Consider the following 22,596-nt stretch of genomic DNA (forward strand, 5'->3'; position numbering starts at 1 on the left):
ACAGGTCTGAGCCCCCTTGCCTGGTTTTATGCAGTGCTGGTGCAGAAACCCAGTAGGCGAGCACTTTGAGCTCAATTCCTGTCCCCAACCTGGCTCTGAGCTTGTGATGTCTCCTCACTCTTAGAAATAGCCATTGCTGTTTGTACTTCAGATGAGGAAACTAGCTCAGACAGGTTAAGGAACCTGGCCTGGTTTATCCATTGCTGTTGGCCTAAGCTGTACCTCAGTTTTGTTTTCACTCATTCATCATTGCTTTTTGATTTGACTTTATACCTCATCATGTCTAATTATCCTGTGATTTTTTTTATTCTTTTTTTAACTATTCAAACATATTTTCTCCCATGTTCTAAGAACCTTTTAGATTTCTGTGTTAGTGAACTAAAGCCACTTAGTTCCATTATTCCACCAGATGAAAATAACAGCTCTAAAGCCAGGCTCACTTACCAGGCTCTGCTCTGAGAACTTATTTCCTCTTTCTGTTGTTCCTCTTAGTGCTGCAGGGCATAGAGAGATCGAACAGCTTGTCCACTGTTCAGTAGCAGGGAAGGGCAGAGCCAGTTTAGAGCCAGGTCACCTTGCTCCAGAGCCCAGGCCCTCAAGCAGGTGAATTGGCCCACATTCTGAGTTCTGAGTGTAGGGTGACATTGCTTTCCCCCACTTCCCTCCCTTCTCCTACTTCCTACTCCTTTCTCTTCTCTCTCTCTTTTTTGAACAATTCTTTTTTTTTTTTTTTTTAAGATTTATTTATTCTGTATACAATGATCTGCCTGCATGTGTGCCTGAAGAGGGCACCAGATCTCATTACAGATGGTTGTGAGCCACCATGTGGTTGCTGGGAATTGAGCTCAGGACCTCTGCAAGAGCAGACAGTGCTCTTAACTTCTGAGCCATCTCTCTAGCTTTCTCTTATTCCTCTTTTATCTCTGTGCTTTCCTTCTTTTTCTTTTCTTGGGGTCAAGAGGGTGTTAGCATTCTGGTTGTTATTCAGGCAGGTGGTATTAACAGTCCTCTCTCACACACAGATATATGTGTGCACATGCACAAGTGTGTCTCATTTTGTTCTCTGCTCTCAGGGAGTTTGTGACTGAGAAGCAAACTGTACAGAGTAAGACATTTGAGGATAGTTAACATCAGTATGTGCAGAACTAAAGTGGAGATGAAACTTGCATACCAAGTGTCCTTGAGACTCTGGACACCTCCGCTCCTTCCCCAACCCCATCCCCTCCTCTTTCTTTTCACAGAAGGCACAGGAGGGTACGTTGGGATTTAGAGCAGGGAAGGTGTCATCAACTTGAGTTGAAGTTGTACAGCCGCCAGGAGCTTACTCTGTGTGCTCGAGAACAGAATTTCTGTTACACCCGCCCCCACCACCTTACCCCAGCGTAGGGGTCCTTTTGTATACAACCCTCTTGGGCTGCTCGCAGGTTCCCATAAAGCTTTGGGAAATGGTGGAACTGCTCACCTTCTGATTTTCTTGAAGGCCAGCTGAAGAAGGCGGCAAGTTGGCTGTTTAAGAATGCGGAGCCCCTGAAGTCCCTGTCCCTGGCCTCCAGCAGCAGAGACAACCCAGGGGTCATGCCGGCCCCACGAATCTCAGGAGTGGAGGTCAAGGCTGAGAGCGTGTGCATCTGCTTCATTGATGACTGCATGGACTGCGATGTGCCTCTGGCAGAGCTTACCTTCTCCCGTGAGTGTGCCTGGCTGTGGGCTCCTTCAGCAGCCCAGTGCTGGGCAGGTCTTAGGGCCTGCCTTTTACCTTTTCCATGTATTTTTGTTTTCCTTTACTTTATGGTTCAGGTAAATTTAATAGTTTAACATGGTTTGCAGGTTTTTGTTTGTTTGTTTGTTTGTTTTATTTTTCAAGACAGTTTCTCTGTGTAGCCCTGGCCATCTTGCTCTGTAGACCAGGCTGGCCTTGAACTCAGAGATCCATCTTCCTCTGTCTCCTAAGTGTTGGGATTAAAGGCATGAGCCAGACTTTTTTTTTTTAACTAAGTAGAGTTGAGGCTTAGTAAAGATATTTGAGTATGGGCTTAAGCAGAAGGGTTAGGGCAGAGAGAGGCACCCAAGAAAGTGACACCTGAGGGCATGGGTATGGGCTCTCAAGGGAGAGCCAAGGAAAGTAAGACGTCCTCAAGTGTGTACAAGGAAGGAATGCCCAATTTATTTAAAATTTTATTTCCCATATGTGGCTTCAGCCTATAGCTCAGGAATAGAATGGGACAGTTTTCTTTAAGGGTGTGGTTCCTGGTAGGTCCACCATCCAAATCTGATGGCCCCACGCCCAGGAGTATGTGGGCAGCTCAAATTGAAGTTGATGGGTTTAAAAAAAAAAAAGAAAAGAGGGTTCATTGTTGCCTGGGGGTAGGGATGAGGTCACGGTGGATCTGGGAGGAGTTAGGGGAAGGAATTGGGGATAAATATGATCAAAATGTTAGAAATTCTCAAAGAATTAAGGCACTAAGAGCAATTTAAGCTAACGTTAGCAGGACATGCCTTTTCTTGTTAATTGCCCTCTCTCCCTGCGTTCAGGGAGAAATACCTTTTTAGGTTACTAAGGCTTTGGCTATACCTGTGTGCTGGGGGTGGAGACAGAGGGAGTGAGAGCATGTTTTAGATACAGTGCTTAGGGGAGTGCCAAAACCTCATGAAGTAAGATAATACATACATATAACATACATACATGTGTATATGTGTGTTTGTGGTGTGTGTGTGTGTGTGTGTGTGTGTGTGTGTGTGTGTGTGTGTGTATGGGTGTTTTGCCTGCAAGTATGTATATGCACCACTATATGCCTGGTACCTATGGAGGCCAGAAAAGCTCTCCATGTCCCTGAAACTGGAGTTACATACAGTCGTGATCTGCATGTGGGTGCTAGGAATTGAACTCAGGTCCTCTGGAAGAGCTGCCAATGCTCTTAACCACTGAGTCGTCTCTCCAGCACAAGATAATAATATTTGACTGTACTGGTTATAAATGGTAATAAAACATGAAAATTAGTACACAGACTTTCGTGGTGGACAGAATGCTATAGTTATACGTGCTGTCCTGTGAGACTGTTGGTTCCAGGTTTACTAGTATCTGAAATGCAGTTTGTCTGGGGAGGTCAGCCTTGCTTCTGCCTCTGTAGTGAGATTTGCTTCTGTTGCAGGTCTGAATTTTCTTCAACACATAAGAACTAGCCCTGAGGGCTATGCCCACTTTACCCTTTCTGGAGATTATTATAATCGTGCACTGTCAGGTCAGTACAAAGCATGTATTATTGTAGAATTTAAAGAATAAACTTAAATGTGTACAGGGCCTGTTGCTGCATACATTTGACATGAGAAAAGGGTGGGGTGGGATGAGACTGAGAAACAACAAGAGGCACACAAGCACAGATTTCCTATTTTTTAAAAGAGTAGTTTTGATATGTTTTGACTATACTTACAAATCTTTCTAAAGTTAGTACACTGGTCTTGAAGACTTGAGAGTATCTTTGGTTTTGTTTGTATATTTGTTTTGAAACAAGCTCTTATTCTGTAGCTCAGGTTAGTCTGTGATTTACTGAGTTAAGGCTGGCCTAGAACTCAAGGAAATCCTCCTGCTTCTGCCCCCTGAGTGCCTGTACCACAACATTTGGGATTTTTATACTCATCAGTGAGGCAGAAGTGAAGTATGGCACTACTACATACTGGGGTGCAAGTGAGACACAGTTTCTGTTAGTAAAATTGTAATTCCTGTAGTTTGGACCTAGTGAAGTTGAACACAAGCATATTAACAGCTGATCAGCATGCCCCTTCCAGGTCTGTGCACTAAAACTAACACACACGGGCAAAGCTGTTCATGGTAATATTCTTCCCAGTAGCAATGAAACTAGAATTCAGTGAACATCTTTGAGGAGTAAGGTGGGCAAATTGTGTGTCCACTGGTGGACTGATGGATCGCTGCTCACTGGTAAAAGACACCCAGTGGGTTTCATCAGTTTATTGCCATAGTGTGCTCAACAATGTGGCCAAATGTGTTCTGAGGACAGAAAAATCTTGAAAAGAATATAGATGGGCCCAGGCAAGAAGGCTGTTTCCCAAAATGCCCCTGCCCAGAAGGCTGCAGGCCAGAAGCCACCACTTCCTGCCAAAGGTCAGAAGGGGAGAAGACCCCAACCCAGAAAGCACCTGCTCCAAAAGCAGCTGGCAGGAGAGCATGAGGCTATACAAGGAATAAGGGTTTTTTTTTTTTGTTTTGTTTTGTTTTTTTTGACAGGTTGGCAAAAAAAAAAAAAAAAAAAGAACGAAAGAAAAGAAAAAGAAACAATATGTCGTTCCATTTATGTGTCGTGTGTCCATCTATTCATAGACAGGGCAAGCCAACCTATTAAGAAGTGTAAAGTCTAAAAGCATAAGATAGACAAGGGAGTAGAGAACAGTCCATGCACATGGTTGCAGGGGGTAGGGAGGAGGTTGTCAGGAAGGAGGTGGGTTAGTTAGCACTCTGACTTTAAAGGGACTTGTCATTTTCTATTTCTTCTTCTTCTTCCTCTTCTCCTTTTCCTCCTCCTCATTCTCTTCATTCTTCTTCTCCTCTTCTTTTCCTCCTCTCCCCCTGTGGAGGGGGAGAGGACACAGGGTCCCTCTGTGTAGCCCCTGCTGTCCTGGAATTTATTGTCTTCACTTGGCTGGTCTTGAACTCAACAGAATTTTACCTTCTGCTTCTGCTTCCCAAGTTCTGGAATTAAGACGTATGCCACCTTTCCCAGCTTGATTTTCTGCTTTTCAGGTTGAACAACTACATGAGTACTTGTGGTAGTATTTCCTTTAAATTGTATAAACATCTTGTTTCAATTTGTCTTGTACATGTAACGTGTTTAGAACCTGAGAAAGTTAGGCTAATGAGCCTGCAAATGTGTCGTTGAGCCAGCCGATGGATCCTCCAGGAGCAGGGTGAATAGGAGCTCTTAGCTAAAGCCACTGGTTCTCTCTTCTAACCTAAGTCTGCAGCTCTTTTTCCTGTCTCAACTGAGGGAGAGGGGTCCTAACTTTAATGAAACCTAGCATGTGTTCTCCCCACCCTGCTTCCTGCCACCTCAAGAAGAGCATGGTCGGGAGTGTTCATGCTCTTCCAGGCATGTTCCCCGGACAGCAGGCATCTGTAGGATGACTCGTAGCAAAAGGTGGTGCTTTCATTGTGAGACTGAGTCGGAGCCATTAAACTGTAGTCTGTCCTTGCTAAGCATTCAGGAACACTGTTCCCTATAAACCATCGGTATCTGCCGAACAGATGTTTTATTTCCTGCATTCTTTTAGGCTGGGAGCCATTTATTGAGCCATGGCCGTGCTCTGTATCCTGGCAACAACAGGCAGCTAGTCGTCTCCATCCTCCTCGACTGAAGCTGGAGGCCAAGGCCAAACCCCGCCTGGATATCAACATCACTTCTGTATTGATTGGTGAGTGGAAAGCTGCCTGTTTTAGGCTAGCATCTTCTCTGTACCATGAGTCCCTAGCCTGCAGACAAGGATGCCAGGTGGGCAAATGCTTGGCCCTGTGCCTGGTATCACTTAGTCATCATGGCTGCTTTCCTAGTGAGCCCTAGTGCAGGGACCCTAAGTTAATGCTCTCAGTGGCCAAGCAAGAGCTGAGGCTTTTTAGGGACCATAAAGGGTCTGGGTGAACTTTCTCCTCATAATGCTTGCCAGTGAGGTTCACTAAATATCCTAAAGGCGAGGGTAGATTCGTTTATGTTAGTGACAGAGGGGTTTTTGTTTGTTTCTGAAACAAGGTTTTGATATATAGCCCAGGCTAGTCTCAAAGTCACACTTCTGCAAAAGTGGCTGGAATTACAGGTATATGCCACAATGCCCAATTTCAGAGTGGTTCTCTCAGGTATGACTTGAGCAGAATAAGTTAGTTCTCTGTGCTAGTCCCTGTAGATTGTCACACCGACCTCACTCTGAAAATGGCTTGCTTAAAGAATTGCCAAGCCAATGACAGGCATTCTTAAAGTTTCTTTGGTGGCCCTGACATGTACGTTCCTAGAGTCTGGATTTCTCCACTGTGTCCTTTCTGCAGAATGTGCACTGGAGCGACAGCATTACAGTCAGCGTTTGCCCATGTGCCGTGTACTTTAATGTCTTTGAGTCTTTGCACCTGCTTGTCCCTTTCCCTAGGATGCCACTCTGTCCTCAGTCTCATTGAATCTCTGTTCACTTTTTTAAGAAGCAGAACAAAGGTCTCTACCTCTCAGAAGACTTCCTTGGACTTTGGTATACATCCTATCACCACCCACTTTTGCCAAAGCAGAGTAAATGTGCCCTTCTCTGCCCCCTAATATGTTATTTCTGTCTTTGCTTTAGCCTTTCACCTCATGGGAGGCTTCGTGGAGGTAGTTCTTCTGATTGCTTTAATCTCTTCCATGTAGAATTGCAGTCTCTAGGGTCTAGTCTTTTCAGCATCTTGCATAGGTCCAGCATGTAGGAGGCATACAGTAAAAGCCTCCTACATGAGGCTTTCAAAAGAATTGAAATTATTTGACATGAATCTTTTACCTTTTCCTATCTCCCTTCTTAATGTCTTTACGGAATTCTTTCTAGATCAGTATGTAAGTACCAAGGAGTCCTGGTTGGCGGATTACTGTAAAGAAGACAAGGAACCAGAGTCAACCAAGTCAGAAGACTGGATGGGCTCCTCTGTGGATCCGCCATGCTTTGGACAAAGTAAGAGTCTTAGCTGCACATGTCTTCGGGGACAAGTGTTAATCTGCAGAGCAGTGCTTCACTGAGAGCTGCAGACAGAATGCTCATTCTGTGTGGAGAATGCCATAGGAAGTTCTGACAGGCCTCTGTTGTTTGGTTTAGTCTTGTAAAAGACAGTTTTCTGGCTCAAACTACTGAACCGTTAATGCAGGCTCTGATTCCATCGACATGGGGGAGAAGGCATCTGCAAAACGTTACTCTTGATTTCTGCCGACACTGAAGATGAGCTGGTGTGCTGGAGAGTGTGTCATGACTCGCTGTTGATTGCTTTATTTTTACTTGGGCGAAAACAATTGGTTTTTCAGTTGACAGGATTTTAAAAAAACTGGGTTATAAAAACATCTAGAGCTAGTGCTAGAGGGTTTGTATGTATTCTTGGAAAGAGGGAAGGCAAGATCCCAAGTGGAAAAACGTTTTTAAAAGGGGGGACCTGAATTGTTCAAAGAGCATAAAGGAATTGAATAGGGCCTCTTGTGGAAGGAGTCAGTGTTTCTCTGTGGTTGATGTTTTCTGTCCTGATGAATGCCTCAGCATGGAGCTCTGTTTGCCTCAGAGCTGGGGAGATGGTGACAGACACCATGGGTCCTGGTTGTTCCACAAGCCGTTGTCATCCAAATTCAGCTCAGCCTCAACTCTTTCAGTACAGTTTCTTTGGGGAGTCATAGCGGGACTTCTCATAGCTCATGAATACTTAAATATTCCATCTGGTCTGCAAACAGTCCCAGGAAGATGGGCTTTCTTAGCTAGGAAGCATTTGTGCTGTTGCCCCTCCTTGGCTGTGTGAGCATACTGCCTCCTGCTTCTAGAAGGAAAGACAAAGCCGCTTGGCTGCGCTTGTGCTGTGTTCTCAGGCTCTTGACTACTGAGTCCAAGGAGCCAGAGCTGACCCACATCTTCAGCTCCCTAACCCTCCTCAGTTTGTGTGGCACAAAAGTAACCTCACCTGTCCAGAACACTCTTAAGTAATCTTTGTAGGATGTCCAAGAGCATGTGGTTCTGAAGATAGCTTTGTGCTGGGGACCGGCTCTAGGGAGGCCCAATGCACTGGAAAAAAGGCTGGGCCTTTTTTTTTTTCCTTACACTTTCTCCTCTCTCTGTTGTTAATAAATCGCTGTCTATATTAAAGCTTTAATTTTATAGTTAGTGAGGCTGATGTGATATACTATTTTAGCCACCTGAAGCTGATATACCTAAACAGGAAACATCTTTTTATTGAGAATTCCTGGTAGCCTTCTAAGACGCCTCCCACAGTATATGTAGCATTGGCTTTCAAGTTAGTAGCTTTCAACCGTGTTGAGCTACTCAAATCTCATTTGAGATTTTTAGCCATGTTTATCCCAAAAGTTAGGCTTTTTATTGAGGATAGCTGTAGGATTAGCCCTTACAGCCCAGCTTAAGAAACCGTGGACCCTCTGCTATTTCACTGTATTGTTATCAGGGAAGAGAGCATATTAGCTTGTATTGCCTTGGTGGTGGGCCTTGCAGTAAGGGCTGATTCTACAGTAAACCTCTGTGGTATTACTCCATTGATTAGTCTATGAAAAAAAATCATGTGTTTTTATGATGCTTATAATGGGTTTAGAATTTAGCACTATGAACCCTGCAAAAGGACTGTTGGAAGCTGGAGGCCAGGCTGACTCTTACCCAGCTGGAATGGCATCTCTCTCCTAAAATCCGTACCAATTAGTGTCTGTGACTTTTCCGGGCCCATCCAGAACAGTTTAAATTAAAACTCCCTCAAAGGCATGTTGTTCTCTTTAAAGGGATATTCAACACGTTCATTGTTGCCTGATTAGAAAGAGAGGATGCAGACATCTGCACCTTCAAAGCTGTGCAGAGAAATGCTGGCTTTGCCAAATGCATTCCTGGTTCTTAGCAGTCAGGAAGGATGCTCTCACAATTGCATGATGCATGCTGTTTATAATTTTCCCTACTTGTGCTTTTTGGAGGTGAGTCTTGTTTACCACACCTATTCTTACCTTCTAACTTTGTCTCTCCTGTCTGCCAGGCCTCCCTCTTGTCTACCTTAGAACTAGGAGTACAGCCAGTCTGACTAACCTAGAGCACCAGATCTATGCTCGAGGTACAGTACAGCCCCAGAGGGCTTGCATGGTTTTCCTGATTCAAGAGCTGCCTTATACGTCAACCTGTACACTGACTCTGTGTGTGTGTGTGTGTGTATGTGTGTGTTGGTAATCATGCTGAATGGGGCTGTATTCAGTTGTAAGTAACCTTCAACCTTTGCTTCAGTAACCTGAAAGAATGTCTCCGGTGGATGAGCAGAACAGCACCTTATCATGGCAGTGGTAGCAAACGTGACTGCTGCCTCACCTTAACCTTAACCTCCCAGTGACAATGGGATCAGCTGCCAGTACACAATACAGAAAAGCCAAAGGTATGGAGGGCTCTTACAAGGAAAAGGAAGGAGATGGAGGAGCTCTGACCTTTGGCAGGCAGTGCCGCATGGCTTTGCCTATTCTCACGGCATGCAAGGGACTCCATGAAATAGGAGCTGTAATCATTAGTCATAGAGCCAGGAAAGTACTTCCAACAAACTGCTTGATACAAACTTTAGTTTCTTTACATAAGAATTTATATACTGCCAGGCACAGAGGCACACGCCTTTAATGCCAGCAGAGGCAGGTGGAGCTCTGTGAGTTCGAGGCCAGTGTGGTCTACAAAGCAAGTCCAGGACAGCCAAGGCTACACAGAGAAAACCCTGTCTCAAAAAAAACAAACAAAAAACAAAACCAACCAAACAAAAAAGCTTTTATGTACTTAGGAGATAGAAAAGAAAATGCTCCTGGAGAAGTGACTGGGGCATGAGAGTAGGAAGAAACACCCGGTGCTGAACCGCTAAGCTTCATTTTCTCTCTGTATTAGTGGGCATGGTTAATTCAACTGATTTATTTTGATAACTAATGCCACATCATGGATCTTGTTATAGCTTACCTTAAAAGGCATTTGAGCTGGGTTTGGGGGTTCACATCTGTTATCCCAGCACTTGGGAGGCTAAGGCAGGAGGATCACAAGTTCCAGGCTAGCCATGGCTAATGAAAGATAAACCAAAAGGCGTATGAGCCTCCTTTACTGGGAATGCTGAACTAGGTGTTAACACAGGCAGGTCACTGTAGATTTTGTTTTTAGGAGGCTCAACTGGTATAGGTCTTTGAGAGAGGGCTCCCATCTTATTATGAATTCACACTGCTGAGCTTTCCAGTATGGTTTCCTCGTTCAGGCAAAGCTGGGCACTATTCCATGTAGCCAGTGTGACAGACTCTGGTGGGCAGCATAGAATAGACTTGGAGCTTCAATGTCTTTATTATGACCCACAAACCATGTCCTTTCTGATAGCCCAAGCTGCTAAGTAGCATGAAACTCCCGCTGCTTAGAATGGCCAATTTCTCTGGGAAAGACACGCAGAGTGATAGGAATTTCCTCAGCTGGCCTCATTTGATGCTGAACTTGGATGTGCGGAGCGTGAGGCACTTTCAACCCCTGAAGAAATTGGATTCGCTCACTGGAGGCAGATTTTTGAGGTCATCAGGAAATAATGTTCTCTTTGATGGATTTGGGAGTTTTCTCTCTGGTCTTGTGCCAAAGGCAAGGACACAGTGGAGTTGAGATTTGTGTGTTCTCTGTGGTGTTTTAGCCTCTGTTACTAGGTTTGAACAGCACGGGAAACTTGGGGTCCTTTGTACTGTGCCTTCCATGTTATCTAGTCCCCCAGCAGTAGACACATGGATCTCTTTGTATGGATTTCTAATACTTGAGTCTGTGTTTCAAAGCGGTCAGAGCCATCTGGCACCTGTTTTTTCGAAGCATGATTTGCATATGGGAACTGTCAGTCTGGTTCACAGTGGGATGGGAAGGTACATCTGGTCCTTTTCTTCTTGGCCCTTGTCTACTGTAATGAAGGCACTCTCCTTGCTCCTATGGAGAGAGGCTCCTCCCAGAGCACATGAGCACTGTTTACCTTTTGGGAGGCTCTTGCCGCAGCCTCACAGCTTCATGTTTTGCTTAGGGAGCACCAAGTGAACTAAATGAGACTACTGGGATAAAAGTGGGCCCAGTCACAGGTAGACATTATCCTTAATAGTGTCTCCACACATTTTGGGACCGGACCACCCCCTAGCTGAATGATTCTCAACCTTCCCAACACTGTAAACCTTTAGTACAGTTCCTCATGTTGTTGTGACCCCTAACCATAAAATTACTTCATTGCTATTTCATAACTGTAATTTTGCTACTGTTAGGAATTGTAATGTGAATATCTGATATGCAAGATATCAGATATTTGACCCCAAGGGGGTCACAACCCACAGGTTAAGAACTACTCTAGACTGTTCCTGGCCTTAGCAGATGGCTGTTACATAAGCTCTGCTGAATTACTGATATCCAGAGAGAACTTGTCTTAACCTGAAATTGCCTGTTTGGCAGTCATCTTCTTCCTCCCATTTGGAAAGTTGTCAAAATACAAACACCAGGGAAAGTGATGGCTTCTTAAAAAGCCGATGATCATGATGGCTGGACAGGCCATGGTATATCTTCTTGTCTAGTCTGTGGAAGCATGTGGCTCTGGGAAATGAATTCAGCCTCACTGGTGTTCTCCACTGCTAGCATCTGCTGTCCCTTGAGATGTGTGGTGATTTCCCCCCCCGCCCCCACTGCTGTTGTGGCTTGTTTCAGGTTGTCTTTGTGCTTTTAGGATAAACACAAAGTGATGGCTGGACCCTGGGGCCTGCTGTGGTTACCAGTGTCCGTGTGCTACGCGCGTCTCAGCCAGGTGCCTCTTATCCTGAATTGTCAGTGCTTGGTGGTTCCTGCCACCACCTCCCACTTACTTTGTGTGGTTACTTGTCAGAGTGGGCTGCAGAAGGGTCCTGAGGGCATTGGCGTGCCTTCTGACAGGTCTCAGTGTTGCTAGTCCACCTCTTCCTAGAATGTGGTTACATCATTTTCTGGTAGCTGTTGTTTCTCTGCAGGTTCCTAGTCAGGTTGTTTTGTGAAATAGCTGTATGGAATGTGGCCTTGGCAGACTCCTTGGTGCCCACCTCATGGTAAGGGGGGTAGTGCCTGTGTGAAAGTAAAACCAGTGGAGGAGATGGCTCTGTTGATAAAGTGCCTTCTGTGCAAGCACAAAGACCTGAGTTTGATCCCTGGGACTCACATGGAAAGCTGGGCATAGTAGAATATGTCTGCAATCCTAGTACAAGGGTGGGAAGAGACAGGCAGATCTCTGAGTTTGCTGGCCAGCTGGTGACCTTCAGATACATGTGACACCCTGTCTCAAAAATAAGTAAGTAAATAAATAGGTAAAGTGAAGAAAGATAGAGGAAGACAGTAGCAACTCTAATTTCTGCGTACGTGCTACACACATGCACACAATACAGTACCCACTAAAAATAAGAGAGAATGAAAATTTCATTTAAAAGCTTTCAGATAGCATGACCCTATTCCCCAGTGAGAGAGAGAAAGAGGGAAAAAAGCACTAGAAGAGAAAACAGGGTTTTCATTTTGTTACTGTTGTACATCATGTAGCTCAAGGCAGGCTTCCCCAAGGTTAGTATTGAGACTCCATCGCTTGAGAGGGGTAGCCTATGTCAGTCTTTTTCTTGATTTTTAACCATGTTACGTCCTGATGCCCAGTTCTGAGCAGTAAGACCCATGGGAGTTGTGTGGACTGTGTGTACCTCTCTCTCTTTCTGTGTGTATGTGTGTGTGTGAGAGAGAGAGAGAGAGAGAGAGAGAGACAGAGACAGAGAGAGAGAGACAGAGACAGAGAGAAAGATAGATCACAGAATCACACAGAACGGAAGCCAGCAGGTCCATGAAGCATCTGTTGGTCATGTCAACAAGCCTGCAGTTCCTTTTCTCTTGCCTCTGTCTTCCCACAGGAGACAGCTGTGGGTGCTGTCTCCTGGTGTAGGAGGGTCTGCATGCAGACAGTGACATTAAGTCTTTTTTGGTTTGTTTGCCACAGCAGAGGTGAAAACCCCCAAGCGCCGGCAGCCATTTGTTCCCTTTGCTCTGCGGAACCACACGGGATGCACGCTGTGGTTTGCCACCCTGACCACTACACCTACCAGGTAAGGAACTGTCGTTCTGTCTCTGGAGCCACTTAAAACCCCCGGCAGCTTCCATGCACAGCAAGGTTGGCCCCTGTGCAGGGCCCTGAGCTTATAACTGAACCAGTAACTCATATCCTAAGGGTGATGGTGGAAGTTCTGATTCTGCAGAAGACCACGAAGAAGTGGGTCCTGAGGTTGCAGTAGTGGAGCTGTCCTCAGGTTGACCTGATATATGTTATGTTCGTGGTCAAAAAAGTCATTCCAGGTCTCCTCAGGCTCCACATTCTTTAAAGAAGCTGCTCACAAAACTAAGTGTTTTTGCATTTTCCTTCTGAGCCTGCTTTGGAAGTGCCCTTCACTCCCTACTCCTAAACACTTATTTTTGTCTCTAAAACACACTTCGGCCCAGATAACATTGGGTGGAGTTGGGAGGGCTGTGGGAACTTGATTGAGCTAAATGCAGACCTTGACTGATGACTTTGCCGGCTTAGATGTTGGCTTAATTTTCTAAATACATGAGGGGCCTTTCCAGCTTCATGAAGGGCAGAGCTGGGTAACTGTCAGCTGATTTGAAACTACATTCTCCTGTTTCCACTAGCCATGAGGAGACCATAGCCAAGACTTAGCTGTTCACCAGTTCATGTCTGTTAAAGTCTTGATGGTCACCAGCATGTTCCCTTAGAAAGTCCTGCCTTGGTTTATGTTATCCAGACTCAGTGCTGGAGTAGGTAGCTGGGTATTGACAGCTTTCAGGGTTCTCTCTCTCCTTTTTTCTTTTTGATGCATGTGTGTGACTGTGTGCATGAATGTGGCTGTGGGTGAACGGATGTGTGTGCTCATGCATATGTGTAAGAGTGTGTGAATGTGGCTGTGGGTGAATGGATGTGTGTGCTCATGCATATGTGTAAGAGTGTGTGAATCTATGTGGCTGTGGGTGAACAGATGTGTGTGCTCATGCATATGTGTAAGAGTGTGTGAATGTATGTGGCTGTGGGTGAACGGATGTGTGTGCTCATGCATATGTGTAAGAGTGTGTGAATGTGGCTGTGGGTGAATGGATGTGTGTGCTCATACATATTTGTGGGTGTGTATGCAGCCTTGGCTATCCTTTTAGGAATGTTGTCTACCTCCTTTGACAAAGGGTCTCTCATTGGCCTGGATTAGGCCTGGTGCGCCGGCCACTCAGCTACAGGGATCCTGTCTCCTCCTCCTCAGTGCTGGGATGCATGCACCACCACACTCAGCTTTCTTTTTCTTTTCTTTTCTTTTTTTTTTTTTTTTTTTTTTTTTTTTTTTTTTTTTTTTTTTTTTTTGGTTTTTCAAAACAGGGTTTCTCTGTGCTGGGATTGCAGGCTTGTGCCACCGCACCCTGCTCACACCCAGCATTCCTACACGACTTCTGGTGATCGAACTCCTGTGCTTGTGAGACAGGTGCTCTAATGCCTGGTGTGGTGGCCAGGAAGACAGCCCAGTCAGTAAAGTTCTTATGTGTAAGCATGCAGATGTGAGCTTGGGCCCCCAGCACCCTTGTAAAGAGGTGGTGATGATAGTATGTGCCTGCTGTCCCAGCACTAAGAGGTGAAGGCAGGAGGGTCCCTGGAGCTCACTGGACATCCGGGTTAGCCAACTGATGAGCTCCACATTCAGTAGGAGACCCTGTCTCAAATGCTAAGGGAGAGTGAAAGGAAGATACCTGATGTTGACCTCTGTTCTCCACATGCACATATGTGCATGATGTAATACACACATATACATGCTTGCCACACACACATACAAAAATGAACTTTCTTTACATTAAAAAACACTATCTGAAACAAGCCTCACTCTGTAGCCCAGATAACATTGTGCTGTATGGCCTAAAATTTGCCATATAGCACAGACTGACTTTATACTCATCGCATTCCTCCGCTGAGATTGTAAGTATGTGCTACAATGCTCACCATCACTTCAGTCTATTTCTAACCGTCCAAGGAAGTTGTGACTGAGTGTGAAAGTAGCTGCTGTCACTGGCCTTCCAGGTCCTTCTTGGGGTCACAAAGAACAACCAGGTTATTTCATGTCAGGGCAGTCAGTCAGTTACAGGAGGGCTGATCTCCTTGGTGGTTTGAAGGGTTTGAAACTCCTGTAGAGACAGCAGGGAGAGCAAGCAGAACGGAAAACCTGTCATCTGGTTTGGTTCCAGGGCTGCACTGTCTCACAGTGGGAGTCCCGGGGTGGTTCCAGAAGGGAATGGAGCATTTCTGGATGATGCCCACAACGTCAGTGAGTGGCGAGAAGTCCTCACAGGTGAAGAGATTCCCTTCGAATTTGAAGCCAGAGGAAAGTTAAGGCACAGGTAAAATATGGCGGTTTATTTTTCTGTGAAAGACATGACGTGGGTGTAAATGTCTGTCACTTATTCATGATTTGAATGTTTGGATGTTTTTTTTTGTTTTAATTTTTGTTTTTTTCAAGACAGGGTTTCTCTTTGTATTCCTGGCTGTCCTGGACTTGCTTTGTAGACCAGGCTAACCTCAAACTCACAGAGATCCACCTGCCTTTGTCTCCCTAAGTGCTGGGATTACAGGCACATACCACTATGCCCAGCTATGGTTTGAATTTCAAAGATATTTTGAAAGTCACTGTTTCTCCTTATAATATAGATGTCAGTATCCTTAGCTATCAGGGAAATGCATCCTGAGATTTCACCTTACACCTATCAAAATGGCTAAGATCAAAAACTCAAGTAACAACACATGCTAGAGGATGTAAATAAAGGGGAATCCTCCTCCATTGCTGGTGGAATATAAACTTGTACAACCACTTTGGAAACCAATTTGGCGCTTTTTAAGACAATTAGGAATGGTGCTACCTCAAGACCCAGCTGTACTACTCCTGGGCATATATCAAGTATACAACAAGGACCTTTGCTCAACCATGTTCATAACAGCTTTATTTGTAATAGTCAGAAGCTGGAAACAACCCAGATGTTCCTCAGTTGAGGAACATGGATACAGGAATTGTGGTACATTTACACAGTGGAATATTACTGAGCAAAAAAAAAAAAAAAAAACAAAACAAGGAAATAATGAAATTTACAGTCAAATGGTGGAAACTAGAAAATATCATCCTGAGTGAGGTATCCCAGAAGCAGAAAGACACATGGTATATACTCACTAATAAGTGAATATTAGACATATAATATAGGATAATCATACTAAAATCTGTAGACCTAAAGAAGCTAGTCAAGAAGGAGAATCCTGGGTTAAGATGCTCACTCAATCTTCATTTGGAAAGGTAAACAGGATGGACATCAGAAGAGGGAGAACACAGGGAACAGGACAGGAGCCTTCCACAGAGGGCCTCTGAAAGGCTCTTCTCAGCAGGGTATCAAAACATATGCTGAGACTCATAACCAGACTTTGGGCAGAGTGCAGGGAATCTTATGAAAGAAGGGGGGAGATAGAAAGACCTGGAGGGGACAGGAGCTCCACAAAGAGAGCAACAGAACCAAAAAATCTGGGCATAGCAGTCTTCTGAAACTGATACTCCAACCAAGGACCATGCATGGAGATAACCTAGAACCCCTGCACAGATGTAGCCCATGGCAGCTCAGTGTCCAAGAGGGTTCTTTAGTAAGGGGAACAGGGACTGTCTCTGACATGACCTCAGTGGCTGGCTCTTTGATCATCTCTCCCTGAGTGGGGAGCAGCCTTACCAAGTCACAGAGGAAGACAGTGCGGCCAGTCTTGATGAGACCTGATAGACTAGGGTCAGAAGGAAGGGAGGAGGACCTCCCCTATCAGTGGACTGGGGGAAGGGCATAGGAAAAAAAGAGGATGGGATTGGGAGGGATGAGAGAGGGAGCTACAGCTAGGATACAAAGTGAATAAACTGTAATTAATAAAAAAATAAAATTTTTAAAAAAGATGGTTAGATAGATAGATAGATAGATAGATAGATAGATAGATAGATAGATAGATATCATGCCATCTTGGAAAAGTGTTTCTTTCTAGTCCCAGTTACTCATTGTGTGAGGAGATAACTATGTGTTTGAGAATCTGGGCAAAGTCTAGATACATCCTAACACTCAGCTCCATTGCATCCTGGCCAGGGTGTCATGTTCGAGGTGACGTGCTTTTCTAGAAAGGTTCTCAAAGCCTGGTGATCTCAATCTTAAAATACACTTACACTGTAACCTTTCTGTAAGCAGATATCCCCAGGACCAGAGCCAGTAAAAGTAAGGCAGACATTTGAAGCAGTGTAAGGTTAACTCTTCAAGGGGTACTGCTGGCCCACTCACTCCTGAAGCAGCCAGCCAGAGGACTTGGCACAAACATGGAAAAAGACTTTAAGTCTGTTTCCTGAAAGATAATAGAATGTCCAATAAGGCATTATCCCACTATTTGCAAGTGCTTTTAAATGGAAAGGCTGTCATAGGTGTAAATAGATGAAGACTTAGTGTTTGAGCCTCGGACTGATTTCAGGGCAAGCTGATGTGGAAGAGATTGGCTTCAGTCCCATGGTTTTCACGTGCCTGAGCCCATGTATAAGCTTGCTCACAGCAAAGCTCTTCTTCCTCCCATTCTGATTTCCACACACATGGGTTAGTCCTAACTGCTGAGGGTTTTGAATATCTGGGTCTGGGTCTCTGGGAGTTTTATGGGGGTGGGGATTGAGTCGATGCCAGACAGATTTCCAGGGTGTCCTGTCCTTCATGAGGCTCTTGTTAATGGTGACTTTGAATACACCCTGCCTCTTGCATCAGAGAGGGCTTTACCCTGGTGTCATCTCTGTCTTAGTTTCCATGATCTGTAACCCACTGTGCTGCTTGAACTCATCAAAATAAATGCCTTTTTTTGGCATCTTCACTGTGGCACACTGTACCCCATGCTGCCCTCCTCCCTTCCTGTCAGCCTCAAGTTTAGTTCCCCATTTCAGCCTTCTGGCTTGAATTAGGCAAAATCTAAAATAGAATTAAACGTGCAATTTCCTCCCATTCCTTCTGTTCTGCCCACTGCCTTCTGCTCTAATTTCAGCTGAGTACTTGCACTCTAACTCCAAGGGCTGTGTCTCCTAGGCCTGTCTGTGGTCATGTAGGGCCTGAGCCAAGCAACTGAATGTGTTCCTGAGAGGAGCAGAATTTCAACAAAAGAACCACAAAGAGAAAGCTTATGTATCCCCCAGAGCATGGTCACGTGATTCAGTGGCTAGTATACTTTGATCATCCCACTCAACTGATTTCCACTGACATCGTTATTTTATGAAGGTTAGGTAGGAGCTGAGGGAAAGACCTGGCAAGCATACAGGACTTAATGGTTTGTGTGAGAAGTGGGCAGATGCCCCTGGCCTAAGCCTTTCACATCTCAGCACTTGCTGCCAGCATAAAAGCCAGTTAAACTGTCCTCCCGACTTCTCTCAGTAGGTAATGCTGAGAAGGATGAGCCAGCTGGCTCTTATGCCATTATACAATAAATCAGATTGGAGTCTCTGCTCCTAATTTCCTCCCTTTTTGAGACTGGGCCCTTTCTGTTCTGCTTGACAGACATACCCATGACCTGCGCATTCATCAGCTACAAGTCCGAGTGAATGGCTGGGAGCAAGTGAGTCCAGTGTCTGTGGACAAGGTTGGGACCTTCTTCCGATACGCAGCACCAGACAAAAATTCCTCTTCCTCTACGGTGAGTGGCTGCTGTGTGGTATCACGCCATACCCTGCCAGGCCAGGCTGTCACATAGTGAAGCTCAGATTATTTGTTCAGACATAGGTGTTAGGAATCCACCTGCAGCTCAGCCAGGTAATGGTTTGACGTCAGTAGAAAACAGAGTGGAAATTTGGCAGTAACATGTTTTATTAGGCAGATATCTTTCTTGGCTGCTCACAGTCTGGGAAACTTGAGTACAGTCTTCCCTCAGTGTCTATGGGGGATGGGATTCAAGGCTTTACCTGCCCCGCCCCACACCCATGTCTTAGGTGCTCAAGTCCCTATGGCATAGAGTTTGTGCACAGTTCGTGCATATCCTCCAGGAAACTTGAAGTCATCTCTAACTACTTATAGTACCTGACACCACAAGTGCTGTGGTAGTCGTTGTTGATGCTGTATTGTTTAGGGGATAGAGACAAGGAAAGAGTTTGTATGTGTGACTGTCACAGGTCTGACCACACAGCACATGATCTGGGCTTGGTGGAGTCTGAGGGTGTGAGACCTGGGTGTGTAGAGGATCAAGCATCTTGACAGTCTTTGATGTGTTATTAAGCTTTATAATGTACATACATCTTTGTGTTATACTGCTCTTCCATGGTCCTTTTAGCTCTATCAAGTCCTGTGTAGCACAGAGTAACAGCGATGGCCATTGACGTTTATTATCTGATCACAAATAAAACTCACGTGCCCTCTCCCTAGTTCTGCCCTGGCCCATCATCCTGGGGGTGTGGGGTAGTGTGGAAAGATGCAGGGAGCTTCCCCAGCTGCTGGTACAGGCAGAGGCAGTGTCCTGGGGATGCTCCTGAGCCATAGTCATGTTTTATCGGGCAGGTGACCCGTGGTGAGGTTGAAGTTGCAGAGACACTGTTGCTTTTCTCATGAGAGACACTTTTGGAGAACACCATTTCACAGGTGTTTACTTTCACTGTCTCTCGGGTGCCGCACCTACCCTCAGTGGGAGAAAACAATCCCCCCTTTCTCTCACCAGATTATTTTTCTGCCTAAATTCCTGTTAGGGAGTGAAAAGATCAACTCTTCCCACCCATACTTTCCCATTGAATTGATGGGTTCTGAAAAATGTCACATGCATGAGATAATTGTAGACAATGTTATTTTCGCCCTGCTGCTCAACACATAGTATACTGTCTTTAGACTTAGCTGAAAGTAGTTTCAGACGGCACTCTTTGAAGGCAGTTACATTGTCGCTGAATTTAGTTGAGCCTGTTATTGTGTGTCTGTGCTAATGCTCTGACTTTGTGACTCACAGATTGGTAGCCCAAGCAGCAGAACAAACATCATCCATCCGCAGGTTTACGTGAGTATGGTTTTCTTGTACTCATTATGCTCACTGCGTGTGTGCACTGCACTCTGGCCATACAGACGTGTGTGTTTCCTTGTGGGCCAGGACTCTGGCTTTTAGTGTGTGGCTAATACTTCTCCTACGCTTTTGTAGTAATGGTCCCTCTAAATTAGTGCACATCCTGAGGGTTATGGTGCTTCCAGGGCTCCACTTTTTTTCTCAGCTGAACTATCAGTTTTTCCTGGTTCAGTTGTATATTTCATATTCTTGGTCCAAAGGCTGTGCAAGGAAAATACAAGGACAGTTAGAGTACTCCTAGAAATATCATCATCTCCAGGTGACATGAACAGCATGGTCTAGGTGACATGGACAGCATGGTCTAGGCATTCCTTTCCAATTTCTGTGCCTAAGGATCACAGGCACTGAAGTTTCAGGTGGGTCTGGAAGCTGCAGTGTGTGGTCCTTTGGGGCTGGGCCAATGGAGGCTTGACCTTTGATGGTTATTTGTGACTAGATTAGTGCTTCCTAAAAACACTACAGAAAGGGGGCTGGAGAGGTGGCTCAGAGAATCTAGGTTCAGTTCCCAGCACTGTGTCAGGCAGCTCATAGCTGCCTGTGACTCCAGCCCTGAGGGATCTTTCTCCTTCTTCTGGCCGCCATGGATACCCTCTCATGTGTGGCATCCCTCACACAGACATATACCCATACAGAAATAAAAATAATAGTAACAACAACAACGGAAACAAAAAGTACTCCAGAAAAGATGGTTGAGTTTTGAGTTGGACTTCCCAGCTCTCTGGTTTGGAGGCAAAGCACTTTGTTGTATTGCTTAGCAGGCCAATTCTCACACAGTTCACTCTAATAACAATAAAGTTGGCAGAACAGAGCACTTGGCTGTGCTATCATCTGTTTCTGTGGCAAAGAAGAGTCTAAGAATAGTGCTTTCAGAACCTTCGTGGCGTGTCTCAGACAGAATTCATTCTTCAGTGTTCCTATACGGTATTTGCACAGTGTGTTAAATGTGATTGAACATTCAGGAACCTCACGTAGCAACTCTAACCCAATAGCAACCATTTCCTTCCGTTATATTTAGTGTCTGAACCTGGCATTCTCTTTATAAAGATTGTTCATGCTGGTAACCTTAGTACTTGGGAGGCAGAGTCAGGGGGTCAGGAGCTCAGGTCATCCTCAGTGACTTTTAACATATTGATTTAAAAGTCAACCCGGACTACATGAAAAACATAACAAATGAAACCAAACTATGATTATGGGGCAGAATCTGGAGGATTATGAGGAAAAAAAGAAGTTTATTTTAAAGCTCTTGAAAACACATATTAGCTTTTGGTTGGCATGTAAATTGATGTAAATGGGTTTTCAAGGGTAAATTGAGTCATACTGAGAAAAAAAAAAGAAGTCATTTAAGGATCCTCCCTGAAAGAGACAAGGATCTCCTGCACTCTGTGCTTTCCACAGACAGGTCTAAACCTCTGCAGACATCATTCTGTCTTCCTGTGTCTGGGCAGGGCCCAGCCCACTGTTAGTGCTTAAGGAATGCTTTCTTAATTTGGAAGGAAGGTGCCATGTGAGAGAAATCAGTTAGTGCCTTGCAAGGTCCTACCTTAGTGGTTCTAATTTTAACTGCTTCAGATAACTGTTTTTTATTTCCTCAGGAGACTTGAAAACAAGTCTTATCTACAGTTTCTTTATTAGGGCTGGTGGTGAGGTTTTTTTTTTTTTGTTTTGTTTTGTTTTTTTTGTTTTTTTTCCAAATCACAGGACATTTGGAAAATTGAATAGATCATTACTACCATTTTAGCTGAAGTTCTTTGTCCGAGGCCTGGGCCTAAGCCTTCCTCCCATCTTCTCTGTGTAGAACTAGGGATTGAACTTGGGGCATCCCAGAAGCTACACAAACACTCTCTCACTGAGCTTTATTGCCAGCCCTGATGGGTTCTTTGAAGATATACTTTGTGGTGTTATGTCCAAATAGATTATTTTATAGATGTTTTTAGAATTGGATCATTAAAAAAAAATATTTTTATTTTTTATTTTATGTGTTTGCCAACATATTTGTAAGTGTGCCATATGATGTTCCTGAGAGGCCAAAAGAGGGAAGATCCCCTGGAACTGGAGTTAAGGATAGTTGTGAGCTGCCATGTGGGTGCTGGGAATTGAACCCAGGTCCTCTGGAAGATGGCCAGTGTTCTTAACTACTGAGGTATCTCTTTAGTCCTGGCTCTTTGATTTTGTTTTGAGACAGAATCTTGTGATAGGGCTCTGGTTGTTCTGGAACTCATTATGTAGACCCAGGCTGGCCTTGAACTCACAGAGATTTGCCTGCCTCTGCTTCCTGTGTGCTGGGATTAAAGGCGTACACCACCATGCCCAGCAATCTTGGCTTTTTCTTTCTTTTCTTCCTTCTTTCTTTCCTTCTTTCTTTCTTTCTTTCTTTCTTTCCTTCCTTCCTTCCTTCCTTCCTTCCTTCCTTCCTTCCTTCCTTCCTTTCCTTCCTTCTTTCTTTCCCTTCCTTCCTTCCTTCCTTCCTTCCTTCCTTCCTTCCTTCCTTCCTTCCTTTCCTTCCTTCTTTCTCCTCCCTCCCTCCCTCCCTCCCTCCTTCCTTCCTTCCTTTTCTTTATATTCATGTTTAGCAGTATATAGCCTGCTTGCTTACTTTAGAGCTGAAAATTGCTATTGGGGGGGATAATAATTTACTGAAGAGCTATGGTGACAATAGTGTTCTTGACATTGTTGTTCCAGATCCATAGTTTGTTTCTTTCTTTCTTTCTTTCTTTCTTTCTTTCTTTCTTTCTTTCTTT

At 44.8% G+C, this 22,596-nt stretch overlaps 1 protein-coding gene across 4 annotated transcripts in view; it reads left to right on the plus strand.

The window, feature by feature from the left end:
* Positions 1-22,596, plus strand: part of Vps13d (vacuolar protein sorting 13 homolog D) — a 223,693-nt gene that overhangs the window by 77,294 nt on the left and 123,803 nt on the right. Inside the window, exons 36-44 of one of the 4 annotated variants that reach the window (XM_055615224.1) lie at positions 1,481-1,687; positions 3,150-3,239; positions 5,281-5,421; positions 6,565-6,687; positions 8,735-8,809; positions 12,710-12,815; positions 14,980-15,132; positions 18,322-18,457; positions 19,748-19,795. In XM_055615224.1, coding sequence (XP_055471199.1) covers positions 1,481-1,687; positions 3,150-3,239; positions 5,281-5,421; positions 6,565-6,687; positions 8,735-8,809; positions 12,710-12,815; positions 14,980-15,132; positions 18,322-18,457; positions 19,748-19,795 — 1,079 coding nt within the window. The remainder of the gene's footprint in view (positions 1-1,480; positions 1,688-3,149; positions 3,240-5,280; positions 5,422-6,564; positions 6,688-8,734; positions 8,810-12,709; positions 12,816-14,979; positions 15,133-18,321; positions 18,458-19,747; positions 19,796-22,596) is intronic. The other 3 variants (XM_055615225.1, XM_055615226.1, XM_055615227.1) reach the window with 3 other exon arrangements.

The sequence above is a fragment of the Psammomys obesus genome, unplaced genomic scaffold, assembly GCF_907164565.1.
Source record: "Psammomys obesus unplaced genomic scaffold, mPsaObe1.curated_primary_1811, whole genome shotgun sequence".
Lineage (NCBI taxonomy): Eukaryota > Metazoa > Chordata > Mammalia > Rodentia > Muridae > Psammomys > Psammomys obesus.